Consider the following 27,679-nt stretch of genomic DNA (forward strand, 5'->3'; position numbering starts at 1 on the left):
TCTGCATTTGCCGTTCACTGCCCTGATTGTTTTGCTAGTTGCTCGGCAAACCAATGCAGCTATTTCATAAAGAATCTAATAAAACACTGTACCCACCTGAAGCAGGTGGAATGATTCTTTATGCAGTACCACTCATTGCTAGCACCATTTTACTTCATACTTAGACACTCTGGCTGCACCTACGCTGCTAAATTATAGTGAGTTTTCAGCCAAGTCTCAGTGCTTAGGGCTGTTTCTGTCTGGAGCCTGCTGGAAGCAAATAGCCAAGGAGTGAGCCAACAGTTAAGCAGGAAGAGAATCATGGCTCCAGCACTGGAACTGGCTTGTTGGTGCTCTCATTTAGCAGCATATGGACATACCCTCTGTTTTTGTACATTTTAACTTGACAGTCTCTGGCCTGTCAAAGCACCTAAACAAACTGTCTGAACCTGCAACTTCCATTTCTTGCAAGTAGTGGCAACCTACCCTTGCATCTCTCTTTGCATGACTTTTCTAATCCTGCTTTTATATTGGAATGCAGAAGAACAGAAAGCAAAATTTACCACAGTCGCCATGTCTTTAGATAATTATTAAAAATTAGAAACATTTTCATTCAGTATTCTCCACAATCAAAGAAATCATCAGAGTTTTCTAGTTGTTTGGGAAAAATTATTTCTCAGCTTCCAGGACTGCAAGCTTGTACTGACAGATATCTTTAATCTGAAGTAAAATTTACATTTACACTTCTGAAATGTGAAGTAGTGATCTAACTTCATACTCAAGTGAGTAAGAACAGGCACGTGAAGGTCTTAATTAATTTCATCTTCCGCTAGAAATCTCAGGTAGGTGAGATGAATTGTGCCCGGAGGTTTCCTTTCACTGTGTACAAACAGTCTAAAAACGATGCGTGAAGTTAGGTGAGCACTTGCTTAAATCTGTTTTCTCTGCATGTCTCCTGGCTACAGACTGGTAAGAAATTTCTGCTTAAGGGATGCCATATGTCTTTCCTAATTATGCACCACTGAAAGGCTGGATCTCTGGTTTAGCAGCTTTTTCAATTGCTTTTTTGGGCTTGTCTGCACCTGTAACTGGCAGCACATGCCCGGCATGATACCCAGCACCTACTCCCACAAGCCCAACCAGTCAGGATATCCACAAGGAACAACTCAATCTTTCCTCTTCTCCAAAAGCCAAGAAACACCGCTCTTGGCTTCTGTCTCTGATTTGGGACACCAACGTGCACTCTTGTGAGAAAGATGTTCCACAGCACCTGTGACAGTAAGGGGCCGCAGAACTGCAGCTGGAGCGGGCAAGGGGTACACAAGATGAGGTCCATGGGAGGACACAACCAACTGCATCCCTTCTTCAGGACACAGGGGCTGGAATCAACACGTGTCTCATCCAGGAACTTATATTTCTGGCAGAAGAAAAAAGATTCTATTGACCAGGACAAAACGAAAAAGTGCTACATGGCAGCAGATGCACATGAAATCTTTAGATAATTTTGAGAGCCCCTGCTGCATGGCCAACACACACCTGCAAGGCAGGAAGGTTCTCTGCCTCCCAACCTCACATATGTTCATGATTCAGAGGGTGACAAATGCACAGCCCTTCTAGAGCAAGTTAGCAAGCTTTAATTAACCTGAAGTTTAAATGATACCCTTGCAAAGACAAGGTAACAGTTGTCTTTCATTTAGGGCTGCACCTGTTATTCTAGAGAACTCTCCAAAACATTTTACAAGACAATGTCTTCTAGAGAGAGAAATCTAAAGTAAGGTAACTGTCTAGACTCCACCATTCAAGAGAGTTTTCCTGGCAAAGATCTCATCCCTATTCAAGTTCACGTATTTTTCTAAAAAGAAAGCACTACTCATCTTCAGTGAAAATTACTTTCAGGAGAGTGAGAAATAACAAACAGGTAAAGAGAGGTTTTTATACACAATTTTGTGAAAAATCTGAAATAAAGCCCAGCAGACAGAATGCCAAAGTAAGGACCTGACAAACTCAGGTTTGTTTGTTGCTTTATGAGAAGACTCTTACTTTCCCAGAAGTTTCTCTATTTTATGGCAGTTTAAGGGTGACATAAGCAGCTGAAGTAGTCCCTGACTGAAAATCAGCTCTACAGATTATGCTAGATTCCTGAAATCTTTGAGACAAACATTCTGTTGGGTTTTCATTTTCTGCCACATGCTCTGCCACTTTATTAACACTTTTTTAAGATATTTTACTTCTGCAACTATTTGATTTGATGGATTTGTTTACACTCAAAAAGTAAACATTGCATAATTGTTTCTTGCTATACTTCTACCCTACTGCAACTGCATCCACTTAGTAAGAAATATATTTTTCATCATGTGAATTTAATGGTAGAACTGCATTATGATAACAGCAACAGATTCAAAACATTCAATTTACACAACTGCAATACTTCAAAACGCCTGGACCTATCTTTTCTAATAAAAATGGCCATTTGAGCTCTTTTTTATGCTAAGTCTTATGTTCAAAAAGAGATTGTTTTGCCTAAAAACTACATCTGTAGATGTTTATTACAAGCAAAACTCATTTTAAGCATATGTAATTGTGTATTGTTTTTCAGACAACTGCAAGAAAGAAGACTGCTTATTCTGTTATCACAGGCATAGGAAGATAGCTACCCAGATACTGATTTTCATTCGACATGCAAAATTTATTCCTTTGGCTGTATGGTTTCACCAGTTGTTTCATCACCCAGACCTCAGCAAGATTGCCAAATTCTTGTTGTAAAGTAACTTCAGGATATATTTATTCTTTAGAAATTTCCAGTTGGCTGTGTAATTAAGATGGTCATAGACTCAGAGGATCATAGAATGGTTTGGGTTGGAAGGGACCTTAAAGATACCTATTTTCAAGCCCACTGCCAGGGGAAGGGACATCTTACACTAGACTATGTTACCCTAAATTTCAGAAACAGCAAGTCCATTTGGGTATCTAACAAGTATTAAATAGCCTTTCACCATTTCTGTTTTGTCACCAAAGCTGTAGAGTGATCCTTATTTAGCCTTTTGACAACTCCAAATTTGGGTTCTTTATTAATTATCAAAGGAAAGCTGTTGATGTTCTTTTGATATTGCTTTCCAAAATCATTAGAAGTTTCCTTCCTTACTGCATATAAACATACAGAAAACTCTCCTGATTTCTCCGATTTCAAATGTGATGACTTTGCATTTTCAAACTGTCATAAAAAGGCTGTCAGAAAGCTTTTCATGCAAGTATTGGATACCTCAGTGAGTGCATTTTACAGACTATTTATGTGAGATATCCCACATCTATTTTTAATTACAGTGCATAACTAAGCCTGTTACCTTCTTTTCACCCGTGCTTCCTTTAGGAAACAAGGAGAATATGTTAAATTTTTGAATCAAAATTTACCATAACCTAAAACTTCCTTGTAATATGATTGTAATATGTAATATATTGTGGTGTGAAGAATGAAGAGTAAAAATTCATAGGGTTTTCAAAGAAGTTTATACTTTATCAGGAATAAAACTTTGTGAATCTTTCTGGAGATACCCAGGGAGCACTTGACCACCAGTCCCTGTACATCCTTTAGGGAAGATGTTACCCTCAACACATAATTAGAAGAGCTCCAAGAAGCCAAATCCAAAGAAGCTCTTGGTCAACAACTGCAAACATCTGCAGTCATGATTAACTTGTACCCTGCTCAAAGGGTGCTATATTCACTCATTCTTTCCTTTTTAGATGTCTCTTATATCCTTCAGGACCTAATTTTTATTAATTTTATCTTCTCTAATGATTGTCATGGTACTCACCCTTTCCTCTTTGTGCCTCCCTTACTGTTATCCTGGCTTTTCTTGTTTTCATTCCCTCAGAAAAAACACCCATCTAGCAAGTAACCATTGTCACTCTTCTCTGGTTGATTCCCAAATTGCAGTTTTATTTTACTCTACCCCATTTCTCAGACCTTGTTCAGAACAGTCATGTTTTCTTGTCTATTGTGAATCACAATCCCCCAGCTGTAATCACAGCTTCTTATGTCTCCAAGTCAGCGTCCACTGCCTTCTGATTTTCATTCCTTTCAGGTTTTTTTTCTTCCTTCTTATTACCTCCCAGAATGTTCTGTTTTCCTCTCACACACAGATGCACACACACACATGTATCAATTTAAACTTGCTTTATCTAATCCCACTTCATCCAAAGCATTATTCATGATCAGTTTTCTACCTTCTCATATTTTCCAACTAAACTTTAAACATAATCTTCTCCCACAATCCCTATTAAGCCACTCATACACTCCATCTTCCAAGATCCTCTTCACTAATGCTTCACCTGCTTGACCATAGTTTGAAGACCTTGTCAAAATAAGGGATTCTTTTCTGGTGTCCCCTACTCACTGCTCTCACTCCTCATAATCTTTTTTGCTATTCAGCAACAATTTAGATTTACTTTTTAGCTGTTTTTTCACCACCAAGCTGACACAGTATGAAAAAAATAAAAATTTTGATGTCCTTCTGCAAGGTATTCTTACTATTTTATGATGTTTACAATGAGCCATCAATTTTTCTTTCACCTCCTCTTTGTTTTGTCCATATTCTGATGCTTCTGATGGAAGCATTATTTTAAGTGTAAGCACTTATATAGCTAATGCAGACTCAACACAAACTTCCTGGTTTTATAAGCCTAATGCAGGAGCAGATGAAACAAAGATCATGATTTCAAGTGGGGTTCGTAGTAAATGGAAATAAAATTACATCTATGTGTAAATTCTATTTAGGCTAGCACTTCCAGCTTGTACAAAATGAGTACAAAGAAAAGAAGAAGAATGCACAGTTCAGCTTTGGTACTTACAACCTTCTCTCTTATGCTAAAAGAAATTCATATACCATCAAATTACCTATCTAAAGGGTAGATATCCAAGAGAAGAAGTGATCTAGATTTTGGGTTTTTTTTACAGGTACTGGAGAAAGGAATCAAGGGGGGTGATTTATGCCGTGTGTCTCAGTCTTTGGATGGAATTGTTTAAGAACCTGCTTGCCCACTGATTATATGGAGAAAATTTAGACTCCCAGGATTAGCATCCTAAAAAATTTATTTCTTACAAAAATGTCAGGGTACTTGGAACTAGGTGATCTTTAAGGTCCCTTCCAAACAGTTCTGATGCTACAAAAATTCTTCATTTTTTGTATCTTAAAATTAGAACGTATACCAGCGCAAAAATTTGAAATAGTGCATTTCAGAGAACTGGATGCAGCAATTTCTTCCCACAAAATCACATTCTTTCGTGTACAATTCAGGTCGTTTACTATACAGCTTCAGAAGTTCACAATCACTTTGCTTCTTGTTTTCTTCTGTGCTTCTGCCATTGCTGACATGATAATATATGAGTTATAAACACTCAGTTTGTTAGGTTCTTCTATCTCTGCTCTATTTCAGATTTAGAAGAAAATCCATCAAACCTTTCTAAAAATCTGAACAGTTCAGAGATTTCTAGAAATTATTTTTCTGGTGCAACTCATCATTCCATGCACAAGATACATAAAAATGGAAAATAGCTATTGCTTGACTGACCTTATTTCATCAACAAAGATTATGAAGTACTTGTAAATTGGGACTTAAAAGATAATTTTAATAATGTTTAATTTGCATAATTTTAAAGGTAACTGTAAGAGTGTTTAAAAGGCAGAAATTATTATATGTGGGTTAAGTTTTATTCATTTAAACATGAGTAATAAATGTTTCACAGTTTTAGGGAAAAAATTCAACAGCATACTAACTGGCAAAATTTTAGGGAAGGAAAGAACAGCACTAATTAACGTCATTCTTTGGTATCCAGGATATGTTTATACAGCCATTATATAATGAAATACATGTCATAGTCATAATAGGTGTACCAAATTTCCTCAAATAAATAAATAAATATACAACCAACATAATCTAATCTCACCATTTTCTCGGTGGGAACATACTCTGACTCACCTTTTTGTGCCTAAAATTGTCTACCAGTACCCCTGTTTAGCTTTGAGAGTTAATACTCCTTTCATTGCTCTCTCACCCCATTGTCTACTAAAAAAAAATCACAATCAATGAATTCGTTTGGGGAAGGCTAAACTACTGTCAGTAGCACTGGTGCAATCCCACTGGTGTCACTGATCTTGTGCTTGTGTAACTGAAGCTGCAGTTACTCATCTGTGTATGTACTCACACCTACAGGAGGAAGCAGCCCTGAGAAAGTGAAGAAAATGACTGCACCAATAGTAAAAATGAGTAATAAGGAATATTCACACACATAAAGTGTACATACATTTATAAACCAATATGGATTCCACAGAACAAGATTTTTAGGCATGACTCAGTTGCTTTACAAGCATTTTTATAGCAGCAGAAGGATTTGCTATTTCTCTTAAAATCTTGGAAGGCTCTTCAGTGTATGTATGGGAAGGGAGCCTCAGTTCTCTGTACTCTACAACTGAAAGCACAGCAGAACAGCTCCCTCATACCCAATTAATTTTGCTGCAGGAAAAAAGAAAAAAAAAACCAAGAAAAAGAAAAAGAAGACTTTCTGAATGGCTGAGACAAAATCAGTGTTTTTCTGCTCCTCCTCACAGGCTCAAGGAAAGAAAATTGATGTAACTGCTGTTCATAGGGATTAACAGTGTAAACCCTGAGAAGAAGCTAATGCAGCCTGACTGATCATCATCAGTCCCAATCTAAGCCTATCCAATATACAGCAAACTATACAGCAAAATACTTCTCATGCTTTCTTGGTAGGATAAACTGGTTTGCATCAGTTTGAGAGAATTTGAGTTTTTCACAAAAATTTTTTCAACTTGAATCTAAGGAGAGAGGAAAATACCACTATCATCCACCTTCAATCAATCAATCAAATTTCTGACACAATAATGAAATCTTGAACTTGAAAGTTACTCTGAAAGTAATTTCTATGCACTGCATCAGCATTTAAAAAATATAATAAATTAATATTACCTATTAATGTATAACAGCAGAGATGAGAGAAGCTTTACTAAAGAACTGAGGAAAGCCAAAATAAAGCTAGAGAAAAATGCTGACACATAATCCTCTTTAAAACAAGCACAAAGAGGTCACAGTGCTTTCTCGCTTTAAGTAAGCAGTGATGGAAAGACCTATGGTACAAGAAATAATCTAAAAATATTTTTACCACATTAAAATGCACAACTGCAACACAGAAGTACTCTGAAAATGTTTAATGTCACATAATATTACTTTAAAATGTCAAGTATTTCATCATCTCTTTCCAGTAGTAGAGCATATTTTACCAGTTATATGAAGTATCTTTATTACATTCTCCATAGGTTTCCTGACATAATGAAACCTGTAATTTCCACATCAAAGCTGAAGTATTTGGCAGCAGAAGTGGGGAAAGTATTCTGGTTCTTATCTCAACAATATGTAAGGAAGTTAGTGGCCATTAACCATCGTAGCTACATTTGTGTACAAGTCTTCTCCCGGACATCAAATGTTCCAATATGCACAAGGCCACTAACCAGAAATTTTACTTGCCATCACTACATGCTCCAGCATGTTTGCTCCACTGAAAAGTTACTTTTCAGGATTAAATTTATTTCTGTTTCATCCTGGGTTCATCACAGGAATCATCAGCCAATCAAAGGTGCAGACACACACATCCATGAGCAGGGAGGCACAAGGGCAGGTGGAGATAACCTGTTGGAGACCCTTCCAGGGAAGCCTCAGCCCCTGGCTCTGGTGATACCCAGCACTGGGGGTCAGCTGGGGAGCACCTTGCAGCCTAGGGTTGGGAAACCTGCAGGATTCAGGGAACAAGCACCTAGGTATTGCAACAAGACTTAGGAAATTTTAAAGTGAGGAATAAAAGGAAGGATAGCAGTGGTTTAGAAGTAGAGAGGAAGAAGTAAAAGAAAACAGAGCAGTAAGTGGATAAAGGGGGCCAGTCACATGTTGACAGGCTGGTCATTTTATTTCCCTGTCTGAGCCCTGTGCCTGCTGAACATCTTCTGTCATGTCTTCTATTAAATTTTACCTATTTTCTTGGGTAAGGGGTTCTGTGTGTGTGTCTAGTGGTCTGTGGTACCAGCAGCTGGAGTGCAGGAGGTACCTACAAACACTGCGTGACTGCCAGCAAGCACCAAGCTGGGCCAGCTGGGGAGGAGGTAAAGCAGTGAGAAAGCTGGGGTGTGTTTGTCGAACTGTAAGACAAGGGAAGAAGTTGGCTACTGAAAGGGAAAGGGATCCAAGGCAACTGCCCATGATATTTTAGGATCCATGGGTTGACTGAGACCCCTTTTGGTGTGTGTGTGTTTTACTGTGCAGGAGTAAGGGCAAGCATCCAGAGCCAGATACTGGATGGACCGTGTGTCTGAGCTCAGCTGTAGGAGGAATCAGAGTCCCACAGGGTGTGTGTACCTTGGTTTGTGCAAAGTAGTCTGTACCAGCAGCTGGACAGGGGGTGCAGCATCAGGTGCCGGCATCCGGAGCCTGCACTCCTGAGCTGACCAAGTACCCAAATCCATCTCCTGGCAGTTTTCACACCCCACACATGAATATATGCATACAAATGGGGACACAAGGAAGCCACTTTTGTTTGTGTGAGCACTGACCGCTGTGCTGTTCTGCTCTGACGTGTCTCTACCTGAATGCTTCCATGCGCTTACTGGGAATGCAGGGTCGACCTTGCTACTGGCTGAGCACTGTGGCACACAGTCCAAACAGCCTTGCTTCCATCAGGCTACCAAATTTAGAAACCCCTTTCATCTTGCAATAATTCATGCACACATACTGCAAACATAGCATTTTTCTGTTATATGGACTACAACTCGATGCAAGAAAAAAATTCTTTGCAGACTCATATTTGTATCTCCTATTTTCACCCAAGCAGAAAGATGAATCTGACAGGAAAAGCTATTCTTACAATCCTCTTCAATCATTCTTCACCAAGAAAAAGCAGGGAAAAATGCATAGAAAAAGATCTGGAAATAAGAAACTGTGCTCCAAGTATAAATGACGGTGGATGTTATACAATATTAAAGCTTTAACTTTAGTAAAGCAGGGGAATTTCTAAAAAATATAAACACACTTGATTTTTGCTAGAGCCAAAAATCAAAAATATGTGGAATTAAAGAACTGGTAAGAAAGTGAAATATAATTTATTTTCTTTCAGTAGATCTGCATATAGAGACAATGTTCACTGAGACATGACTGAAACAGGGATGCCCAGTTGTGACCAACCTGTCTTACTGATAAGATCAGTCTCCCTGAGACATGAGGATGGCTCCTGGAGATTGGTCCTTACTTTGAAAGAAAGATGAACATCTTTCAACAATTTCAAGATACACAGAAAAAAGTTTCACAAACTAGAATATATTTGCGTCCTTCTGCATGAAATTCAAATTCTTGGAGAATGAAAGAAGAGCACTTCTCTGACTTAGCTTACAAACCAAGTTCAAACTAATACACAATGCTTCTAAAAAGAAATTAAACAGTATTGAGAGCACCAGCTGCAAATTATACTTCTTCCCTGGGGAAAGACCAAGAGGTCATATGGACAGATGAAAACTTTTACTATTTCTAGAATAAGAAAGAGCCCTACCAAGATATCACATATCTGCTTCTACTGAAGAGGAAGACTACAGTGAAATCTAAGTGATTAACCAACCTTGCACTGTGCACATTGTTTGAAAAATTAGTATAGCTCAATAGTTTCAAAATAAACTTACAGTGGGATATGCTTACCTTTCCACCACCTTTGTCTAGACTCTTAGACTTTTCAAAGTCTAAGTCCTGAATTTGGACATCAGACAAGATTAATTTTGTTATGACCACGCTAATGCTCACTTAAGCTGTACAAAGAACAAAACAATCACACTTGCCAATATTCAGTAAAATGTTTCTAGCTAGCAAACATAAAACATAACACACTCAGCACAAGTAATTTATGACTAAAAGGAATCCAGAATTTTAAACTGTTGTCATCTTTATGCAGAAAATTTTACAGGCACAAATTACTCAACAACTGATTGAATATGTTAATGTAAGATACAAAAGATATGCACTTCCATTATTATTTCTCTTTACTAAGAGAGTGGAAATTTATCTCATGTAGGAATCTTTGTTTTCTATTACCTCCAAACTAAGCCAATCTTCTACAGAAAATTATGAGGGCTGCAATTTCTAAGATCAGGAAAACAGATATTATCTGTGGCATACTTGGGTTTCCTACTCTGTGCTATGTCATCTAAACACTGATTTAAAATGTAATTTACTATCAAGTCTGATTGACCAGATCACTGCAGTAAAAGTAGCATAAGTTTTTATTGTGTCGAATGTGGATTAGAAATAACTATAGAAATAACTATTCCCAAAATGTCTACACTCAGAATTTGCAACAGTAGGAACTTTAGAATATTTGATGAAACTGTATTGAAGTTAGTTTTACAGCACGGATCAGCTAATCCCTGGCTAGCAATGGGGCAAAATAAGAGTGTTTAAATGGCTATTTTGCCATTTTATTAAAAGAGAATGGCATTCCACTGAGATGTTTTTATATCGCTGTAGGGAACAAGTGAGAACACACTCTAGGTATTCTAAAATTTTTCAAAAGTTATCATAAATAACAGGAAAAAATGCTTCTATGAAAAACACAGTGAATAATGTTAACAGCAAGACCTAAAATATCACAAGAGGAGGAAATATTTTCTATCCATTGTTGCTACTGATGTTGCATTATGTGCTGCCAAGATAAAAACCTTGCCTTGCCTGAACTTTAACAGGTAGTTTGCAAAGCAAAATATTCAACAATTCTAGACATAAAAAAGTAAAGACTTAAAATTACAAAGAAAAGTTCTTGTAAAATAAGTTTCAGACATACTTCATCTTAAATGAGTGATAAAATAACACTGTAAATCAAACCATTGTATGTCCAATAAGACATGAAAGCAAGATTTCTCTTTTCCACTTTTCATCAAAACAAGCTTTCTCTTCAATACTGAGTAGCTACTTTCTCTACTTCTTAGATTATCCAAGGTCAAAGGAACACATCTGTCTCAGACAGCAATTAATCTGAAATCCTCCAAAATGAAGTCTTATGAAAAAGGAAAGCTTTCTTCCTTTTGTATAATTGCAAACAATAAGATGATGACATCTATGCTAGCTCTTCTTTCACTGTTTTTCACAACACCTTTCAGTGAATACCATTTAATACAGTGAATACTGGCCAATACAAGTCCCATTTTCTTGAATCACCAAAAAAAAAAAAAAAAAATTTGTAGTTACTCACTTGCACTCTTTATGCTATTTCCCAAATAATTTCCGAATTTTAACTTCACGACAAAGTAACTCAAAGCTATTGCTACGGAAAAATAGCCTTGTGTACTTCAAGAGGTTTATCAGCTTCTAGAATCAAAGAATGGTTTGGGTTGGAAGCAACTTTAAAGATCATCCAGTTCTGATCTCCCTGCCATGGTTCTTAATTTTATACATACATATGTGTGTATATATGTATGTATTCTAATCAAGTACCTTATGCAAAAGACAATGGGTTTGATGGTTTAAGACCATGAGTTGTGCTATAAAAGCATATTTGGTTGTGTTAGCCACTGGATCCCTGCAAACCTACCAACCCAACTGACTTTAGCCTGCTGCTACAATACGCAGTAAGGTTAGCTGTAGTAGCATAATATATAAAGAATTACACAAAAGGAAAAACTAATTCAAGGCTAGGGAGAGAATGACAAAACCAAATTCAAATGACATTTAATTTAGGTCATGTTGGTCCACGTAATTCAATGCTGCCTCACATCTCCAAGTGCTCAAAACAACTTTAACAAGCAAACCTTGCATTCTGCAGCACGTGCCAACATCACAGGCAAATTAAAAATTAAGTATAGCTGGGTTTAGAGGAGAAGTATGTACACACCCACACACCCCCATACGTATATAGTATATGTGATTTTTCTCAGTGATGAAAATACCTGACAGTGCAATGCCTGGCTGGCTTGCCCCAGCAGAGGCAACAAGGGTAAGAGTGATAAGGGTAAGGGTAAGGGTGACCCAGCAAGAACAGACTTTGCAAAAGCAAAGCACTGTAACTCTTTCAAGGGGTCTCTTACATTGTCACCCAAAGGACCTGGTACTGAATATCTAAAAACCTGTTGGCATGTGTAGCTGTTTGTCAAAAAGCCTGCTTCACAAACTTGAGTGTTATAAGACTGATAAATGCACACCCATGATCTGGACTGAAATGCTGAAGTACTTGCACTCCAAGTATGCCAAATCCAAAAACATGAAGCATTACACGCTCTCTGTGCTGTGTCCACCTGAAGCCAAGGGACATAAATGAGTGGAGGACATGATCTCTACAGCTCAATAAGCTCCTCTCTCCCAGTCTGCTAATTGCAAGATTTCAAACATCCACAGAAAGACCTCCTTGACTGAAACTGAAGTCCAACATTATCCACAGGCAATTGAAAATGAACAGTATTATAATTTCAGAGAATAGAAGTGTGAAGGAATAATTAGATACGTGACCAAGGGATGCATTTACTTGTTGGATTGACAGGATGTTGTTGATAATTCTACCTACATCCAGACACAATGAAGGCTTTTTGATTTTTTATGTATTATGATACATAGCATTCAAATAGGCAATGTAGATTTTATTCTTACAGAAAATAACATAAATCCCCTAAAATAAGAAAGTTGTTTTACTTGAAAGTAAAGCTCTTTTTTCCCCTTAATTAAAAATTATGTCTTTGATAAGGCTTAAATATTAAAAATACATTCTGTATTTAAAAGCAAAACACATGAAAAAAATCACATTTTTGCTTCAGAATCACTTTAGCCCTTCTTTAAAAGATGATTCTTTTTAAAACAGTATATTTTAAAAGAAAAGGTTTGAAATAAATTTATTTTTAGGTAGAAAAACAGTGGGTATGAAATAGAGGCAAAATAAATCATAAGATCCATTCTGTACCTTTGCTTTGGGTTTTCAATAGATTGTATGCTGTCACACTAAAATCCTTTCAGGTCATCAGACAGCAGGATGAACACCTTTCTATTTTTGCATGTTTAAGGAGAGCTGTTTTGTATTAGTTCATTAGTTTTGTATTCTGTAGAACCTTTTCCACTAATGATCACAAAATATTTTATAAACATTACTTAAATCCAGCCTGTCAATATTGCTGTTACAAAAGAAAAAAGTCCTATCCCACTGCAGAAACAATGACATGCAGAATACAGCAGTGTTTGCCAGGGCAAAAAACACTGCTGTGATGCAATTCAAGGGCCAAAACAGACAAGCTATGCCAATGCAGCTTTTAAAGACTAGCACAGAGCTCTACCAGCTTTAGCTTTTCCATTGTAATGCACATTAATGACAGGCTGAAAGATGAGTATAAATAATAAACAAAACTGCAGGTTAACAATCTGGAAACACGTACGTCATTAGAGAGAATAAGGTGTGTAATCTCACTTTCAAGACTATGATCAAACTAATTAAGAAAGAAGCAAGAAATTTATTCTGAGAAGTCAATGGAAAAAATATATATACACCTACATGATGGTATTTTTATATATTTCAATATAATGTTAAAAAAAAAAAACCCAAACTCCATGAGATTCCTATTTTTGTAAAAATTCAGATCTTATCATTTTAGACCAACCATTGTACTCAAAAAATTTGCTTCTCATCCATAGTCCACCATCATAGTGGTGGTTTAAACCCAGCCAGCAGCCAAGCCCCACACAATTGCTCACTCCCCTACCAGCAGGATCCCGGAGAGAATCGGAATGGTCAAAGGTAGAAAACTTGTGGTTTGAGATGAAGACAGTTTGATAGGGAAAGCAAAAGCCACACAGACAAGCAGAGCAAAACAAGGAGTTAATTCACCACTTCCCATGGTTGGGCAGGTGTTCAGCCATCTCCAGGAGAGCAGGGCCCCATCCCACATAAACGTAACTTGGGAAAACTCATGCCATTACTCTGAATGTCCATCCCTTCCTCAATCTTCCCCCCACTTTATACACTGAGCATGGTGTCACACCGTCCGGAATATCCCTCTGGGCAGTTGGGGTCCCCTGTCCTGGCTGTGCCTCCTCCCAGCCTCCCATGCAACCCCACTCTCTCACCAGTGTGGCAGCACGAGAAGCAGAAAAGGCCTTGGCTCTGTGTGAGACCTGCCCAGCAATAACAAAATCACCTCTATATTAGCAACCCTGTGCACAAATCCGAAACAGCCTCATACCAGCCACTGTGAAGAAAGTTAACTCTACCCCAACCAAAACCAGCTCAGTCATAGATCACGTTTAACATTAATTATGTAAAGACACGCTCTACTGAAAAAATATATAAAGCCACCTACCCCCTCCAATTTACTTATCTAGGTCTAGAATGCACCTACATTCCTATTATCCAATAAAAGTCTTTAGAGTGCTGACTGTGTTCAGAAATTCACAAATTTTCCTCATCTTTTTACAGTCGGGTGTGGCAATGTGCTCCCATCCCCAGCCTGCCTTTTATATTTCATAGTAATTCCTGCTCAAGTAATAACCCTAAGTGGTGGTCAGTCATGGATGTCTCTGGTCCTGACTGATGAATCTGGTTCCAGCTGGACTGGGGGTGGAGACAGACAACAACATTTGGGCAATACACCCAGCTAACCAGGATGCCGGCCCATGTCCAACTCAAGGCAAATTGGGAAGAAACCATCATCTGTAGCCAGTATGCAAATATGACTATGACTCTATCAACTTACTTCATGAAGAGTAGACAGCCCAAGGCCTGCTGAGCTCTCCTGCATCGCAGTGGGCTGCACGCCAGAATTTCCCCTTGAGCAGGAATGCCTCTCAAGGTTATGAGATTCCTTATTACATCAGATGGCTGGTAAGTGAATCATGAATAAGCACACAAACTTGGCAATCTTTTGGAAAGGATGATTAGACATTGGAATGGGCTGCCCAGGGAGATGGTTGAGTCACTGTCCCTGGAGGTGTTTAGGAAAAGACTGGATGTGGCGCTTGGTGCCATGGTCTAGTTGACATTTTGGTTTGTTCAAAGGTTGGACTTGATGATCTCAGAGGCCTTTTCCGACCTAAGTGATTGCAAATATATAATCCTTTAGATATCAACCATTAGCCAAGGCTGAAACTAAGTCCGGATCCAGCTGCCCCTATACTCCCCCATGAAAGGAAGTTCGGAACACAATGGGATCCTTTCTGAAACTCATGGCTCAATGGGAAGATCCCCCAAAATTTTGTCTGACTGTTCTGTGTGCAGTAAATGCTCAAGTATACCTGGCCATTAATTCTTTAATTCTTAAACTGCTGTGTTTACCACTGAACTTCTCTTATATCAGTAAAATATAGTTTCTTCTCACTTGAGAGTGAAGTACCTGATTCCACCCACAACATCAGAACAGGAAGAATTTATTATTTTTTTAGCCTTTGCTTAAGCTTTTATGTGTCTCCTAATGTGCTATAGCTAGGTGCACTAGCTGAATGGCAGAGAGGAAAGCTGGAAGTTTTCCTAAACTCCTGTCATGGGGTAGCTTTACCTTTAAGGTGGTTTTGAGAGCTAAAGAAGTTGAAACTGCTGGTGGCTGATGGGAGTTTTTTTCTCCTGATCAATTATCAGTCATTTCTAAAATTGACAGCAGTTTCGACCATTAAAAAGTGAATTCAACCTGTGAACACCCCCTTAAGATGTACAGTCAGAGCTCTCTTGTTCTCTTTTGTTTCCGGCTTTTGAGAAGGTAATAAGGCCCTGTCGTATCCTCCTCTTCCCCCACCACCTCACCCTCGGCCGGATAAGGCCGCAGAGGACGAAAGGGGGGGGGGGGGGAGGAAAAGAAAGCAGAGCTGCTCAGTTACTGCTGCTGCTGGACTGAAACCTGACACCATGAACTCTTGCAGCTTTTCTAAAGCTTTTAATTCTTTTACTACTTAGATAAACCATACAGATTACTCCTTTTTCCCAGAAAGACAGAGAAAGAGAGAGACAATCAACATGAAGAAGACATCATAGAACCACCAAATACAGTGAGGAAAAGAGTTAAGTTTTAAATAGGAGAGAGAGAATAAGAAGATGCTTTACAGCTGAAATATCTTTCTGTTAAAGCTATGGAGATGGACAACAGTAGTTTAAAAAGACTCCTTTAATTCATAACAGAGTATTGGGAGGAATAGAGTGTTCAAAGTGTGGACTTTTAAGGAAAAAGAGAGTACTTGTGATACTGTGAGTTGCTGGGAATGGGTAGAGTGAAGATTTTGAAGCCTTGGGGGGCAAAAAGAAAACTGTTTTTCCAGGAAAGATCACAGAGAAAGATGAAAAAGACTTTTGCCTTTGAATAACTCATCCTTAAAATGACATGGCCCATACACACCTCAGAGCGGTGTGAAATGGGAGGAGAAAATCTGATGACAGATTTCCGGGCAGCTGACATCAGGGCAATGGAAAACTATAACAGCAATAGTTTTCTTGTGAGAAACTCCATAGGTTAGCAGAAAGAGACTTCTGTTTCTCTACAAAGACTGATGAAAAGATTCTAGCAAGAATTGGGACTGTTTTTGAGCACCAAAGTTCTAAAGTTTTTTGTCTCTATGTTGTCATGTGTACAAAGAAATGGTCAAGTGGTGGTAGATAAAAGGGTTTTCTGGAAGTTTGTTCTGGTGTTCTTGTTCTTGTAGTTTGTTAATAAACTGTCTTTATTCCTTTTAAGTTTTAAGCCTGTTTTGCTCTTGCTCTAATCCATATCTCACAGCAAAAAAATAAGTAATTTTTTTTAGTTATTGGTTTAAAACCACGACAACTCCCCATTTTGGCATCATCCTGGCCCCCACACTTCCTTGAGCAGGAGGTGTCACAGGGCACTGCCCTGCCCCAGGAAGGGCTGAGCTCACAGGGTCCCTCAGCTGGAATGCACAAAAAACAGCTGCACAGCTCTTTCTGTGGCCACACTCAGGCAAGAGTAAAACGATACAAAGATTGATTACAGCTCATGAAAACATAACCTACATAATTTGAAAATTACTTCTGCAGGGCATGTCTTAAATGTATCTTCACAGAACTCAGCATAGGCAATATAGTTAGTAAACCAAAGCAATAATAAAATAACTCATAATAAAATATTAGTAATAAAAAATAATAATTTGAAAGAACAATGTGAAACTGAAGAAATATGAGGAATTCATTGTGACTGAAAGGAGAATAAAGTACATATTGCTTAGATCATATTGCTGTGACAAGATGGGGGAGCAAGGGAACAAGTACCTGAGAAGTTCACAGTACCTGAGTGAACTGTTCTAAATATTTTTGTTAAGATGAAAAGAAAATTCCATCATAAGATAAATAGAAAAGTCCCCTTCAATTTCTAGAAGTGATGCAGCAAAGACAGCCTTATAGCTACTTTTAACTGAACTATGCAGCTTTTTGGAAATGAAAAAAGAAATAAGACCTATTCCATGCAAGAGAGAAAATGAGATGATTCATATGTTATTAAATTAATGCTTCTCATTATACAAAGAGATCTAAAATTTACAGCCAAAGAATAGAGAACAAACAAACTCCCACAAATGTTTAATTGTGCTTAAAATGTCACAGAATAATTCGTTTTGTACCATCGAAGCTTCCTATCAAATTTATTCCCACGTCCAAAGCTTGGCAAGCCAAAGTTTTCAAACCACTGAACCTAGAAAAAAACTTAATTAACTGTTTCTTCTGTCATTTGCTGCAGGCCCAAATTATAAGGAATAACATGCACTATAATATAATAAGGCCTTTTATCTCATCTAAGAAAAGCATACTGATGATAACCAGCCCCACAAAGGATGATTTTTTTTCCCCAAACTATTGAGTTGAAAGGTTTGAAGAATGTCAACAGTTGCAAAATGTTTAATTATGTGATTTTAACTCACTAGGGTGTTAATGAGACAAATCACTCAGTTTACCAGCTGTGCATCAACTGTAAAAAGGAGATTTCTTTCAGGTGGACCAGCGCAGAGATAACATGTGAACATGCTTTGTGGATTCTGACCATACTGTGAGGGGTATCTCGCAAAAACACTCAGGAATTTCTGGAGAAAGATGGCAGAGATTAATGAATTGGAAATGCATTGAGGGCATATCCTATAAAATGAAACAGTGACACAAGTTGTGCCAACAGCCTAATGAAATCTTGGGAAGTCTCTGTCTGGCATGTAACAACACTAAAAATAGCCTGACCTTATTTATGTTATCGGTTGTGGCTAGTAATTACAGAAAAAAATACCATTTTGATTCAGCAACATTTGAATATCCATGCTCATTCCAGTGCTTAATTTTGAAAATAATTATTACATGGTACAAAATGGATTACTTAACTTTTTTATGGTAAATACAACTAAAATTACCATTATTTAAGAAAAAAAATATAGTTTTTTTAGCAGCACAATTTTTTTGGAAAAACATGAGTGGACAGCATTAACTAGTATTGTGAAAAGTACTAGTATCACGACTGGTATGTCATGAAAAATATCTTAGAAAATCACAGTCAGAAATTAAAAAATAATATGTCAAAAATTTTCATGAGATCATCATCTCTTCAATAAGTTGATTTAGAAATGGTGCTCAGATTTGTGGAAGGCAAACAAAAGAATTCAAGGACAACCATCTAAGAGTAGAGAAAGACAGAGTATGAAAAAAAAAAAAAAAGAATATGAACATTAGAAACATGACCCAATTAGTAGGATCTGAAAAATTCTTGTTCTTCCTGTCCAGTCTTCCTGGACTCCAAGTGTACTTTGGCAATGGGAACTGAAAAACAGGGATGAATAGCAGGAATCTAAGATTACTGTAGCCCCAAGGAATGGCACTTCTAGGTGTTTTAAACACTCTACAGTTCTGAGAGAGGATCAGCATCTTACACCAAGGCTGCTTTTAGCTTTGGACAGAAAATAACTTAACTGGGCTTCTCTGATCAATAAAATATTTTTTTCTCAGAGTGTTAGATGTTTATTTTATGGCAACTACAAATCAGTAGTGCCTTTCAGAAGTGCAAATACCTAGCTAGTTAACTCTAAGGATACTTCAACATTCACGAAAAATGTTCCCTAGGCACTTACAGTCTTCCCCCAGGCATGTCTGGAAGTCCTAACAGTGCTGAAAATGCAGATGCCTGACACATGTTCAAGTTTCAAAATCATAATTAAATCTAGCTTTTTGTTATCTCTCTGAACTGACCTCATCCAGAAAAAATATTTTAGGGCATATCGACTAAATTACATTTCCTATAAAATAAATTATATGATGATGGCTGCACCATCATACACTTAACTCATCCAGTTTGGAGGATTTGTCTCTGTATCTCCAAATGCTTAAAAGAGACAAAGATCCCCTAACACCCCATGATGTTATAGGCTGTATTACAGGACCCACACAATACTACAGGCTGTACTGGGTTTTTCTGGGACGGGGTTTATTCTCCATAGTAGCTTACGTGAAGCAATAATTCAATGTGTGGCTGAAACAATAATAATATGCCAACATTTTGCTTATTGCTGTAGAGAGCTTTCACAGCATCAAGGCTTTTTCTCCTTTCGATTTTACCCTTCCTGTCCCAGTAGCAAGTTGGCTGGGGTGGATACAGGGTTTGGAGGGGACCTAGCCAGGAGAGATGACCCCACATGACCAAAGGAATATTCCGTATCACATGGTTCTACAATAAAAGCTCAGGGAAAGGAGGAGCAAGGGAGAACATTCATGGTTATGACAGATCTTCCCAAATAACAAGCTACACATGAAGCCTTGCTTTCCAGGAAAGGCTAAACATCTGCCCACTGATGGGAAGTAGTGAATGAATTTCTTATTTTGCTTTACCTGCACATGCAGCATTTGCTTTCTCTGTTTAACTCACTGCCTTCATATACAACTCTACATTTTATCTCCTATTTTCTTCCAGACCCACACCAGAGAGGAGTGAGAGGAGTGTTTTCCTATTGGCCAGAGTCATTTCACCACATGCTGTCACTAAATCTGTACTGGGAAGGATCCCTGGACCAGGAGGGGATGCACACATGGATCTGGCCCAGTGACTACAGCATCTCCCTTGCGGAGGAAATATAAATTGAAGCCAAATTAAATTAAACTGCATTACTCCTGAGGGCAAGAAAGAAAACAGGTCTCCCAGCCCACACTCTCAAATACTAGTTTGGAGGAAGAGGTCATTTGTTCATGGCGTGTTTTTGTGTCCCATCTGAGAGGATGTTCAGGCATACAAATCCTGAGCAGAAGGAAATGCCTATTTGTAAAGCAGAGACCCCAAGTTCTGTGGGGCACTACAGTGGCCTGGGCTCAGCAGACAGGTCACAGTGAAGTATTTCTTAGTGCCTAGTGTTAAACAAGTCCCTCAGTGGTGGCACTGCTGTGTCCCATATCTAAGAGAAGTAACTCCTTCCCAGGCTGGGAAGAGCAAGGTGACTAATTCAGAGTTGTCTATTTGTACCACTTCACATCATGTGTTGGAGACTGAAACAGCCCACAGGCACTTCTCAGCCCACTGTCAACATTTCTCTTGAATGTGCTTGGTCATTTGTTCTTTATAATTTAACAGAAAGGAACTCAACTTTGTACAAAAGTGGCACAAAAGTGTGCAAGTATTGATAGAATGTGTTAAGGGAATAAATCTTATTGATTGAGCATCTTGTCACTAGTGTAATTGAATCTGTATTTAGGAATTCAAACACCGTAGCTGCGGAGGATCCTGGGCACAGGTCCAGTGCTGAAAATGAGAACTGGGGCTCACAATGTCCCTTGTGGAAGACAGAGAACACTAAGTGTAAAATGTCTCATCAAAATAAAGGAGAAAAGCCAAAGAGACCTATTGAAAGTGAGACCATAGCAGATGGTTTTGATGTTAGGATGGAAAATTGAGACAGAAATGATAGAAAGACGTTTAAAAAAGCTGCATGCAAATGAACAGAGAAATTCTATTTAACTTTTTCACCCTTCCAATAGTTCATATTCCCATCAAGGGACTTAATTCTCTTCTGCTTTAGAGCACTTTCATTCTTCTAAATTGCTCTTGGCTGTGATCTTTACCTGTGTTCTGCACCATAATTTCCAAGTCTTATGAATTGTCAGTAACAAACTGGCCAGGACAACCCCTATTAAACTTGTCATCAACAGTCTTCTGAAAGACAGAAGCCAGCAACATGACTGGAGTAGGTAGATAAATAATTAGGCTTATGCATTGGTATCATAAGAAACAGATGCGGACAAAACACGACAGATGAGAGACATTAATTAGGAGTTTCAAAAAGATAACTAAGATGACGCAAGAAGAAAGAATAGATACTGGTTGGCTAGATAGCTTTGTGCTACTTGTTTTTCTTTCCCCCAATCATTTAAGCCTGTTACTCTCTTTGTGATGTGTTTACTTTGTGTTTTTCTATGTCCTTTATCTCCAGCTATAGTTGATTTTACAGTCTGAATGACAGTAATATCAAATGCTTGTAGAAAAAACAGATTTTTAAAAATCTAATAAAAACATGCATTTATTTTAGGATAATCTGTTTCCTACAAGTCATAAAAAAGAAGAGACATTAACAGGAAAATATTAAATCGATTAGTTTGACCTGCTATTTATCATGAGCAATTTCCATCTACAAAAGAAGGACAGACAGACAAACGAAAGGATATTGTACCATTTTAATATACACTGGGCATCCAGGTATCTTTCATTTAAGCTAGCAGGATGTGCATGACTCTAAAAGGAAATACTTATTTCACTGGTGAGGATGACAGCCTTAATGAAGTCACTTTTTTTCAAAGAAAGGCTAGTTTTAATAAACTTCAACTACAAACTGTGTGTGTATAATATGCTATGATTCACCTGAGTGTAACTGTCATTCCCAATTTCTTTTCCTAGAAAAGAATTTACTGTGTAACTGCAAAAGAAATTATTAACGGCAAGTTTTGTTTAGAGGATTAATTCCATGCAATACCAAACAGAATTTCTGTGTGAAAATAAACCAGCTGTAGATACTTTTAAAAAAATCCCTTAATACTTACATAGGGGATTGTGTCCAAGGTGTCTGTGTTGACAATTATAGGGGCAGGGCTTGCCTGAAAGAGAATAAAAAAAAAGAGAAAATAAATTTAAACACTTGAAATTCTTTTATATTGAAATACCCATACTGATACATAAAGTTAGAAGTCTAAAAGCCTGTTTTCCCACTGAATTCAAATCATACAGCAGCATGTAACTGTAGGTACTGCTCAATCAAGGATAAAGGAAATAGGTTCTCAGCCTCCAAACCACAGCTCACTGTGGTCTTTCTTTTTAATTTCTTCAGGCTTTGGACCACATCCTGCAGATGCATTATCCAGTTGTTCATTTTTTCAGTAGAACTGTAAGAAACTTGATGTATTCAACTTTCAGTTAGGGGATGTTGAGGATGAGGGTTTCAGCTTCCCTACCTGACAAGCCCACCTTTTATGTTTGAACCAAGATGACTAACTGATCTTTACAAAGGATAAACATTTAATGTTTACACTACTTAGCAGTATTGTATAGGTATATGTATAAGCACATTCATTATGATATTTATGTCAAAGGTATGTAATTGGCATGGTTCACATACACTCAGCTGAGGTTCAGATTGAAACACAGACCAGTTTAAAAAGACTAGTGCATCTGCAAAGCTGCCCAACCTGATCTTTAAATTCTTGATGAAGCTCATATCCAGGCTAATTTCCAACCACCTGAACCTCCTGCTCTTCCCATTCTGGGCTTCAGTGGTACAGACCCAATGCCAAACTCTGATATAACCCAGCTGCATAAACCTGGCTCAGAGTCTGGAAAAAACCAGAAAGTTGTGAGAACATGTAAGCCAGAGGCAAGCACCATCACTAAAATGCCAAACAGGCAGGACTGCCGAGATGGGATTGTTAATAATCAAAGACTCAGAAGGATCAACATGTAGTCAGTGTAGTACAAGAACAGATGGAAGGCATGCTTTCTCAGACTTACTAATGCCTACTTGGGCAGCAAAGACTCTTCAGGCACTGTACTGGGCTGATGACAACACTAATGCTTAGCACAGTAGCTCATTAGATCTATTCATCTACACTGTATATTTGTCACTGAATGACTGCACTTTAAACTCATACAGACTGCAGGGTCTCTTTGTGCATGGTGGGCATGAACATGGCGCTGCTGAAAACACTGATCCTATTCCTGTCATCAAATATTTACCATGGGATTTCAAAACCTAACAACCCAAATTAAGAATGTGACATCAGTGCAATAATTCAAATAACATGAGAGTAGCACAGGGTTTTTTTCACCATTTTTTGTGCAGTCATTCAAGGATAATTCTATGTTCAAAGAAATTTCATGTTGCTGGACAAAAGCAACTGCTGATGAATGCCACAATTTCTGTACAATGGTGTAAGCCAGGAATTAAAATTAAATGCATACAATTTGGTGTTTGCATTTCATGGTATGGACCAGTTGTCATGGTAAGGTATTATTTTACATTAAAATGCTTCGTATCTGAAAAGATATTATATGCCCATACTCTGTTATTCTCATAACATACTCCCAAAACACTGGACACACTGAAGTGACAGGTAAAAGCTGAAAGCTATATGATTATAATATTTTGAACTTTAGGCATATGGAATATGCATTATCATTAAAGGTAAAACAAATCCTTTCCTTTTTAGAATCATAGTTTTTACGTTAATAGTTAGCTCAATACACTTAAAAAGTGCTACCTTTGCTACAGGAAGAATAAGCTTGGGAATTTCTTACAGTATTGATTTTATCTCCCTTTAATTTTTACCTACTGTGTTGGTTTATTACCAACTACAAACAAAGTTTGCAATTTTCAGAATAAAAACATCTTTCCACTGGTGATCGAAAAAATAGTATCTACTAAAATAAAACAAAAATCTTTCAGAAGTCATTTTCCAAAGCATTTCCCCAAACCTCTTTAACCCGTTGAAGAACAAAGCCTTTTATCTGTATCAGATTTTCCCGAAGTAAAGCTAAAGAAATCAGAAACAAATGTGGGAACACTTGGGCTGGACAGAGTACTCCTGGTGCAGCCTGACAGGGGATGAGATGTCTCTCACCCTGCTGCCCCTGGCTGGGTAGTGCAGCGCAGTTTGCCATTCCCCCTCACTGCTGCAATGGCTGGCTCACGTGCAACTTGTTCTCCTCTCTACAAAGCTGCAGCTTAGCCAGACTGTGCCTGCCTGGGACTGCTCCACGTTTTATTCTGTCATGGGGAACTCCTGTATGTTTTCACTGAACTTCGTGAGGTTCCTCCCATCCCATTTCTCCTTCCTATTGATATTCCTCTGAAGAGCAGGGAACAGTCCACGTATCATCCACTCCTCCCAGTCTGGTGTTACCTCAAACCTTGCTGACAATGCTCTCTATATAATCATTCTGGTTATTAATGAAGATGTTAAACAGCATTAGCACCTCTGTCAACTCTCTATGAGCACCACAAAGAACTTGCCATCAGTAACTGAACTATGAACTGCTGACCACTGCTCTTTGGGTCTGGTGGTCTAACCCGGATCCCACTCATCTTCTAGTACACCCATCCATTTAATTTCTCTCTCATTTGGCTATGAAAGAGAATTTGTGCTGAAAACTTCGTTAAAATACAGGCAAATGACATCTACTGATTTTCCCTCATCCACAGAGCTAGTGGATTTCCCATCACAGAAAGATGTTAGGTTGGCAATGTAAAATCCAAACATTTGTAGACATTTTTAAACTGACCTCCCTCTTTTTAATCACCTCCCTCTGTCCTTTGTGAGCCTTGACAAAACATTCTGGAGGCCCAGAAAATGGACACTCACCGCAATGCTTCTATTTGTTAGCTTCCTACCTAATCCTGATCCTTGGGTTATCACTTGGTCCATCATCCCTTCCACAGCAAAAGTCTGAGCATTTAAAGCTACTCCTTTGAATGATGTGGTCCTTTCCTGACTGGCCCTGCTACAGAGCCTGTAAAGAATTAGTTTTCAAGCCAGTACATCATTCAGGGTTCATTTCAACACTGTGCTTACCGTATTCTTTACTGATTGGAAAAACTAAATTAAACTATCAAAGTGATTTTCTGAAACTCGGGAATTTATCCTGTTCAGACAGATGGGCATGAAAAAATTCACAGTGCAGTAGTTTCAGATGGATATAGTGACTATAAGCACTCACTCACAACTAATATAATCAGTGCATTTATTTGTTTTCTTTGTTCCTCCTGTTCATATCTCTGCATGTGATTCTGTGTGGGACAGCACTTCTTGTTACAACTTGTATTTTTAGGTTTTTGGTTTTTTTCTCTCTTGGAGTGGGGTGGTATTTGTTTTGTTGGAGTTTTTTTAATAAGAAATATGATTTAATACAAATGTTTTGCTCCCATCTCTCTGATATATGGTAATTAGAAAAACACTAACCTCCTGAGCTGCAAAACTGCATTAAAGTGCAGGAAATGGAGATTATTTCATTAGCTGGGCCCTGTTCGTAGCTCATGCTTTAAAGCAGGAGATTTCAATCATGCAAAGTTGAGAAGACAGTTTGCAATCACTGGAGAGAGCCCTAAATATAGTGCTAGCCATGGAGTACACAATAGCATCACAACGGTCCTGTAACCACAGTGAAGTTACTGAAGGGCCAAGAGCAGTATCAACAAGGAGTCAAAGATTTTACTTTCCAGAATGACATGTCTGTATCTATGGTGACTTTAAAACATGTCACACTGGTTCACCAGATCCTCAAAGAACATACTCAGGTATCTCTGTACTTCTAATGGAGAACATCGACAAATCTATGAACCAGGATTCATCAACAGCACATAAATTAACAAAGGCATGCAAAAACATGCCTAGATTCTCTTGAGAACCTCTGCCTAGAATGTCTTAGAGACAGAACTGCCTCTTATCTCTTAATCTGCATACCCACACAGATGTATATAGTCTCTTCATCTAGGCTTGAGACTGGGTGAGAAGTAATAGCTTTCTGAAAGATAATGACTTTATTCCTAACTCTGCACTTTGACCTCCTCCACAGTCTTGACAAAGACACTGATGTATATTTTACCAAGTAAATTACACTTAACCAGCTCTTCCAAGATGCAAAGTAAAACCAAACCAATCACCAGAAGTGTGGATATTACTGATTGCAGTGAATTGAGCAATCCTGTTCTCCCCATTCCTCACTCACTTCCCTCTATCCCAATCCTTACCTATACATTAAGTATTATACTAAGCTGACAATGTACTGTGCAGTCAGACTTACAGCTCCTGCTCCCTGCATGGACATTTCTCCTTGACTGGAAGCACTGCTTTCAGCTGAGACATCTTTGTGCTTTGAAAAAAGGCATCACACTGACAGCTGCAGTGACAGGTTGGCATAGCTGAGACAAAACTTGAATAGCTTTGGGGGAAAAAAATAAAAATGGAAGATTTTTTTTTTATTCTTCTTCTTAAAGGACTTGAGCATAACATACTTTTCTTCCACAAATATACACAAGATTGTTCTGCTTGCAGCACAGCAGACAGGCTAGTTGCTTTTCTGCCAAAAGCACAACTTAGATGCAAGATAGAGTAAAAGCACTTGAAGCCAGTAGAAACAGAACAAAAAGGCACATGGTCTAGCTCATGAACAATTACTCTGCTACCAAATTCTCTACAAGTGTATGACATGACTCATACCTCTCAAACAAGGTGAACTTTACCATGAATGTCAGCATTATCCTGCTTGACTCGTTTTGGCCATACTACTCAGAGTTTTAGAGATGATCCATATCATACTGGGTTGCTTTTTCCATCATTTGTAAGTCCTTGTTTTAACTGTTCCTACTACGCAGGACTATATTCAACACCAGACCCCAAAATCACAAGCATAGTTATGTGGCCACCATATTATAAATCACAAGCACAGCACATTACTTCTTAACAAGAAAACACAACCAATGGTATGTCACCATTTTGAAATTGCCCACCTGTGCTTATTCCTAGCTGCAATTTTAATTTCATAGGATCAATATCAATATATCAATATTACCTAGAAGTAATAACCTCTAGGATCGCGTCCAACCAATAATCCAGCACTGCCAGGTCTTTGAACATTTCCAGGTACAGTGATTCCACCACTTCCCTGGGCAGCCTGTTCCAAGGCTTGATCCCTTCAGTGAAGACTTTTTTCTTAATATCCAATCTCAACCTCCTCTTGTGCAAACTGAGGCTGTTAGAACTCTCTACTGCTTTTCTTGTTAAGGAATTACCATCATTACTTACATTATTACATTTAATTAAACTCAAAGAGGTGGTGAAATTGAGAGTAGTACAAGAGTGCACGTATTACTATTTTAAAAGTAAGTTGAGTTGTCAGTGGCTTATTGCCATCTTGTGTAGACAATGAACTCTGGACTCTGTATCAGGGTTAAAGGCTCATTTTTCCAGGCAGTCAGCCCTAAACTCTGAAACACTCTCTAGAATATACATTCCCAGTTTGCTATTACTTCAGAATGTTAGCATTTTTGTCTTAGTACTACAAAATAGAGCAGTGCCTATATTTGTACATGACTTGGGCATGCTGCATGTCTTAGATATACAGTGTAAGGCTGTCAAGGCTTAAGAAAGTAATACTGAATTAGTTTAAATTTCTGTTTTCAGGAGTTTCACAACTGCAAGAAA

At 38.1% G+C, this 27,679-nt stretch overlaps 1 protein-coding gene across 19 annotated transcripts in view; it reads right to left on the bottom strand.

Annotated features, from left to right (window-relative positions):
* DLG2 (discs large MAGUK scaffold protein 2) overlaps positions 1 to 27,679 on the bottom strand; it is a 991,421-nt gene that overhangs the window by 369,435 nt on the left and 594,307 nt on the right. For all 19 annotated transcript variants that reach the window (XM_088051071.1, XM_088051059.1, XM_088051060.1 and 16 more), the window contains one exon: positions 22,031 to 22,084. In XM_088051071.1, the coding sequence (XP_087907197.1) occupies positions 22,031 to 22,084 (54 nt within the window). The remainder of the gene's footprint in view (positions 1 to 22,030; positions 22,085 to 27,679) is intronic.

Source organism: Pseudopodoces humilis, chromosome 2, assembly GCF_049639895.1.
Source record: "Pseudopodoces humilis isolate 2021_Gansu_Grassland_sample_001 chromosome 2, ASM4963989v1, whole genome shotgun sequence".
In the NCBI taxonomy this organism is placed as follows: domain Eukaryota; kingdom Metazoa; phylum Chordata; class Aves; order Passeriformes; family Paridae; genus Pseudopodoces; species Pseudopodoces humilis.